At 53.4% G+C, this 6,641-nt stretch overlaps 1 protein-coding gene across 1 annotated transcript in view; it reads right to left on the reverse strand.

The window, feature by feature from the left end:
• Positions 1-6,532: 6,532 nt before the first annotated feature.
• The window catches only part of LOC119449327 (protein maelstrom homolog), a 9,905-nt gene continuing 9,796 nt past the window's right edge, over positions 6,533-6,641 (reverse strand). The window contains exon 6 of the mRNA XM_049664528.1: positions 6,533-6,620. Within this exon, the coding sequence (XP_049520485.1) occupies positions 6,533-6,620 (88 nt within the window). The remainder of the gene's footprint in view (positions 6,621-6,641) is intronic.

Raw genomic sequence — 6,641 nt, forward strand, 5'->3', positions numbered from 1 at the left:
TCACTTGTAATCTCTAACGCAACAATGTGCAATAATCTTGTCATGCTTCGAGTAGTTTACAAGGCTAGACATAGTCACAGAGTAAATTGCACATTTTAATTTTCAGAGTCGGCCGTTCCAGCTCGGTGAGTGGGAGGTTGCGCGGGGAGTTCGAGAAGGTTAGAAGATAATCTGTTCTCATTGACGCAGTGTATTGAAATAGCAGAAAAGGAACACCGGCCCCTTTGGCTCGCATTCCTGGATATCAAGGGAGCCTATGACAGTGTAATCCAAAAGAAATTGTGGGACATACTGGGCACTCTAGATGTGGAAGATGGAGCAAGTAATATTTTAAAAGATATCTATAAAAGTAACAAGGTGCTTATAAAATGGGAAAACAAGGTATCTGGGCCTATAGAGATACAGCAGGGGCTTAGGCAGGGGTGCCCTCTGTCACCTCTGTTGTTCATGCTGTATTTACAAGGATTAGAGAAAAAATTAGAGAGGAGCGGACTCGGCTTCAACCTTTCCTTTTTCAAGCAAGGAGAATGGATTAAACAGTCATTACCAGGACTGATGTACGCGGATGACATTGTACTTATGGCTGACAGCAAGGAAGACTTGCAGAGATTAATGGACATCTGTGGTGAAGAGGGAGATAGCTTAGGCTTGAAGTTTAGTAAAGAAAAATCGGGCCGTCATGATTTTTAATGATAATCAGGGCAGCAAGCATAGGATACAGGAGGTTACGCTGAAGGTGATGGATAAGTACAATATCTTGGAGTGTGGATAAACAATGGGGCTAAGTACCTAACGGAACATGAAAAATATGTAACGGCTAAAGGTAGCAGAAATGCAGCTGTGATGAAAAATAGATAGGGCACTGTGGAATTGCAATAGGTATGTCGGAGCTAACACGAGAAAGATCCAGCCCTGACAGCGTTGAGTTTTCGAACTGATTTTTTTATTCGCGCTCTGCACCTGCCGCGCGTTCGAATGCCAACTTCTTCTTCCTTGACGGGCGCCGCATGCTGAGGCGCTACAGGGCTCCCCCCCGTAGAGCGTGAGCCATAGGAGTCGCCCAGTGAACGTGCTTGGATGTGGGAGTCCAGACTTGAGATGGATACTTCGCGGACGCGAGAGCGGCAATCAGTGGCGCACCGACGGGGGGGGGATATTCGGGGGGTTGTAACCCCCCCCCCCCCCCCCTGAGGCCGACTTTTACTCCCCCTTTGTTTACCCCCTTTTCTTTCCTTACGCATTTGAGTACTGCAACTAAGATGTAAGACGCGCAAGCGTCTGCACACTCGCAAAAAAGCGCATTTTTTCGACAATTTCCCGTGAAGAATTGAAATTAGTGCGGTTTAGATGGTATTGGCAAACTGTCAACCCCCCCCTGGCAGAGATCCTGGTGCGCTACTGGCGGGCAATGTATGCAGGTTTTAGTCGATCGGCAGCCACGACGTCGTCACGGCGTTGATGTCTCAGCGGAACGTTTTAGGTGTACGATGGAGGACGCGAAAAGGGCCATCATAGGCGGTGTGAGTGGTGGCCGTATTTGGTCACGCCGACGAAAACGTGACTGCAGGTCATGCAGATCCTGGCTGACGAAGACAGACTGGGGGTGTCGGTCGGCAGGAATTACAGGAGCAAGGTCGTGAAACGTGGTGCGCAGCTCTCGAATGTACGTAGAGGCATCATGAGTGGAAGGGGGCGACGACGGCTCAAAGAATTCACCTGGAAGACGCAGAGACACGCCATAGACTAGTTCAGCTGATGAGCAGCCGAGATCCGTCTTCAATGCTGATCGGATGCCCAGAAGTACGAAGGGGAGGTGATCAAGCCAACGTTCTCTTGGCTGGTGAGCAGTGAGGGCAGCTTTCAGTTGTCGATGAAGCCGTTCGACCATGCCATTGGCTGAAGGATGGTAGGCAGTCGTGTGGATGTGTCGAATGCCCAAGATATTGGCAAGTGCGGTGAAAAGGGCCGATTGAAATTGACGACCGCGATCAGTGGTGACGACAGAAGGGCATCCAAAGAGTGATACCCAGCCGTTTGTGAAAGCCTTTGCCACTGTCGGTGCTGTAATGTCGGAAACGGGAAACGCTTCTGGCCATCTGGTGAAGCGATCCACACATGTCAGTAGGTAACAGGCCCCTTGTGATGGTGGAAGAGGGCCGACGATGTCGAGATGTACGTGGGAAACACCTTGCGTCGGGAGGCCGAAAGGGGGATGGTGCAGTGACCGTGTGACGGTGAATTTTAACACGCTGGCACTGAAGGCAGGTTCGCGCCCAGCGTCGGACGTCAGCATTGATACTTGGCCAAAGGAAACGAGATGTGACTAGCTTCTGGGTCGCACGAATACCCGGATGGCTCATGTTGTGCAATTGATCAAAAATTGCACCGACGAAACGCTTTAGGCACGAAGGGCCGAGGAACACCAGTAGACGTTTCGCACGTTATTAATGAGGTAGAAAATGGAAGTAGGCACTCCGTGAAAGATAGAGACGTGGATGAAGAGCGAAGACTACGCAGCTCAGGATCGTTGCTCTGGGCAGCTGCTAGCTCTTCCATGTCTAGTGGTGGCTGGGTCGACAAGGCATCGATGCGTGAGAGTGCATCAGCGGCGGCATTTTCCGACCCGTGTACGTGTCTGAGATCCACGGTGAATTCGGAGATAAAGCATAGTTGACGGATCTCCCTTGCAGTGTAATTGCCGTGATTGCGATGGAAGGCAAACGTCAGGGGCTTGTGGTCTGTAACGACGTAAAAGTCCCGGCCCTCCAGCAAATGGCGGAGTTGTTGATCGCTTGGATGTGGCAGGTCTGTTCGTTGCGACGGCGATCTGCACAGGAGGCCGGTATGACGCTAACCTGGGCTCCTGTGTCGACGAGGAAGCAAGCGCCAGTGATCTTATCGGAAACATAGAAAAGGCGGCATCACGTTCTACCAGGACCACTCGCCGCCGTCAGTGGCCGGTCGTCGCGTTTCCCGACAAGGAGCACGGGCGAGTGCACTTGCGTGCAGAGGCCCACAAATCGGCGGTGGTACCAGCACATGGTCGAGGACGAGTCGTCCCGTGGCGCGTCGGTTGTCTGAAGTCTCGGAGAGCGTGGAGACGTCGAGAAGCGACTGGGGACTGGAACCTGGATGCCGATCGGGCGATGCGCAGGGTAAGCCAGTCATCGAGACGTCTGACAATGGCGTTCCAAACGTTGTCGATGCTCGCGAGCGTGGGGTCTGCAGCGGTGGGCCGGTGGCGACGTGGTCATGGCGTTGAGGCTATGTGCCCGCGAGTAGTCTGCCACTCGATCAGCCATTTTCAGCGAGCGTGTTCTACTGGGACATCTCCGCAGCGACGAGGACCGGGACCATGCTCTGCGGTAAGCGCTGAAGGAAACAACTCACGCAAAAGCTTCTCCTCTTGAGGGGCGGAGGTCCCGCCATGAGCTGGCGCATGTGTCGCAGGAGCTGGGATGGGCGACGGTCACCGAGCTCTGTGGCCGTGATGATCTGTTGGAGTCTGCTGTGTTCAGACTCGGACTTGCGGGAAATGATAGCTTCCTTCAACGTGTCGTAGGGATGGCTCGGGTGCGGCGAAGCTAAAATATCTGTGAGTCTTCGGCTACGTTCGGAGGTAAGGAGGACACCAGATGCCAGTACTTGGGTCTGTTGGCTGGTGATTTGCCGTAGACGGAAGTACGCCTCGACCTGCAGTAACCATGTGCAGGGGTTGTTTGGCCACAAATGGTGGCAGGTTGACGTGTTGGATCGCAGCCACCGCAGCACCTGTTAGGTCTGGCGTCTTCTTGGGCGTCAGGACCGGTAGGCTGGGTGGGAAGAGCCGGCGGGATCCATGCGGGATGGTTGGGGTTGCGTGTTCGTTATCGGGTCACCATTAACTGTCGGAGCTAACACGAGAAAGATCCAGCCCTGACAGCGTTGAGTTTTCGAACTGATTTTTTTTATTCGCGCTCTGCACCTGCCGCGGCGTGCGAATGCCAACTTCTTCTTCCTTGACGGGCGCCGCATGCTGAGGCGCTACAGGTACGAAGTAGTGAGAGGAATTTTGGAAAGGGGTGATGGTCCCTAGTTTGACTTTCGGCAATGCGGTCCTGTGCATGAGATCAGAGGTTCGAGCAGGTTGGAGTTAAGCAGCGAGGGGTAGGTAGACTTGCTCTGGGAGCACACGGGAAATACACCAAATCAAGGGGTACAGGGCGATATGGGATGGACGTCATTTGAGGGCAGGGGAAGCCAGCAGCAAGATAGAATTTGAGGAGCGATTGAGAGAAATGGCAGAAAAGCAGTGGGCAAGGAGAGTTTTCAGTTATTTCTACATGAGGAATGTTGACACAAATGGAGGGAAGCTGACCAGAAAATTGTCAATCAAATATTTGGACCTGCAGGAGGGGGTGCAAACTAGGAAACAGCGGTTAAGAAAAAGGTTAAAGAAACAGAGAGGGGTCTGTGGAAAACAGGGATGCAGACGAAATGAGCACTGGAACATACAGAACTTTCAAGCAAGAAATTGCCAAAGAAAATATCTACCATATGATAATTCTAGGGGAAGCTCTTTGTTGTTTGAAGCCAGGACGGGAGTATTGCGGACTAAGATGTACCGAGTCAAGTACCAAGGTATAGACACATTGTGCGGTGCGTGTGGAGAAGAAGAGGAAACGGCTGAACACCTCATACTTTTCTGTAAATGGCTTAACCCTACAGTGCAAAGCAACGGGGCTGATTTTTTTCAAAGCATTGGGGTTTAGGGACAGTGAAGGCAAAATAGACTTTAAGCGGGTATATAGAAATAACCAAACGGAGGTTATCTGATTGGTGGGTAATATCAAGGCCCAGGGGTGAAATTTCAAGCCCACCACAAAGTACAAGATGTGTTAATAGTCATGGCTAGGTGGCGTATGCCACCGCCCGATTTAAAGGGTTCAGCCCCATCCATACTAGAGCACTGCACGGGCCGATTTTTGCGGCCCGGGCCCGGCCCGGGCCCGTTTTTACATTGGGTGGCCCACCCGAGCCCGATCAAAACTTTTATGGCGAGACCCGGGCCCGGCCCGGGCCCGGAAATAATCTACGTTACCCGCCCGGCCCGGCCCGCTACCCTTTACCTTAAGCCCGAGCCCGGCCCGAGCCCGACTCGAACTGGTCCGAACCCGGCCCGAGACTGAAAAATACATGTTTTTCAGAGTTGAGAAGCCCGAGAATAACTCGCAGAAAGCCCGAGCCCGGCCCGGGCCCGCGTCAAAAAACCTGAGCCCGGCCCGGGCCCGGGTCAAAAAGCACACGCCGTGCCCGAGCCCGGCCCGAGCCGTGAAAAAACTGCTCTACCCGGCCCGGCCCGGCCCACGGGCCGGGCCGGGCCCGGGTTGTCGGGTAAGCCCGAGCCCCGTGCAGTGCTCTAATCCATCCATCCATCCATCCATCCATCCATCCATCCATCCATCCATCCATCCATCCATCCATCCATCCATCCATCCATCCATCCATCGAGCCACCGTAATTCGGGCCTCAACTCAGGAAAACTTTTTGGGAAACGGATCGATGAGTGAGCGGCTCGGGAAACGGCTCAGCTCACTGATAAAACCGGTTCGTTTTGAACGGCTCACCGGTTCACTTAAGTCTGTAACCCTGTGTTATAAATAGTCTAGTTATTTGGTTTTTCAAAAAAATTATATATACTTTAGTAGAATAAGCGTGTTGTAGGCATCTAGACTATCTAGACGGGCTTAGAGGTTTCTTCAACAGAAACTAAAAACCCATCTTGAAATGATACAAGGAAGGCAGCTCGTTTCATGATTGACTCATATCATCGCAACGAGTGAGTGAGTAAAAACTTTATTGAAAATAAATAAATAAAAGAAGGCACGCTGGTTGCTGGCACGAGCGGCTCGCTGGGCTTGGTCCAGAAAAGCCAATTGGCTCTCCCGGCCCTCGTCCGCAAGCTATGCCTCCCACTGCCTATTCCTCGTGAGTGGATGTATCAGTACTATTACTACTAATTGGTTCATTTGGGAAAGGAAAGGTTGGCGCTATCTTCTGCAGCCTTGAGGGAGCACGGCTCAGCGCCAACGGGTAGGGGAAAGTGGGAGGAAAACGGAGGTAGGAGAGGAAAGGTGTAGATGTCGCCATGGCAGGAGCGAAGCAGATCGGCAGGCAGGAACGCGGTCGCGCCATCCAGGGGTAGGGGCCTTATCAGCTGGCGTCTGGCCTGGTGTGGTCAGCCAGTCCAAGGCCGTGTGGTGGGCAGGGATGGAGGCCTGCGGTGAAAGGAAGCCAGCACACATGGAAAGCCGCCAGGCTGTCGATGTGTGCTGGGGGTTGTTAAAAGAGTTGTTGAGAGCCCTGACGAGTCCAGGTACTCAACTACGCTGAGCAGGGCCGAGAGTTGTTTCGGCGGGGGAAAAAGTTGTCCTCCTTGTCGCGCGGTAGGAAATCCGAGGCGGCGGAATTCCTGCAGGAGCTGTCCGCGGGGTTGGCTGTACGCCGGGCAGGCAGCAGGAGGTGCTCCAGCGTCTCTGGCTCGCCGCGTCAGTCAGGCAGGCGAGGCTGCGAGTCCGAGCCGGTGCGCCTGCTGCTGTCCAGCAGCAGCCATCCTCAGCCGGAGCAGGAGCAAGGTCTCCCTACGTGCAAGGCCGCGGTGC

Source organism: Dermacentor silvarum, chromosome 1 (genome assembly GCF_013339745.2).
Source record: "Dermacentor silvarum isolate Dsil-2018 chromosome 1, BIME_Dsil_1.4, whole genome shotgun sequence".
Classification (NCBI taxonomy): Eukaryota; Metazoa; Arthropoda; class Arachnida; order Ixodida; family Ixodidae; genus Dermacentor; species Dermacentor silvarum.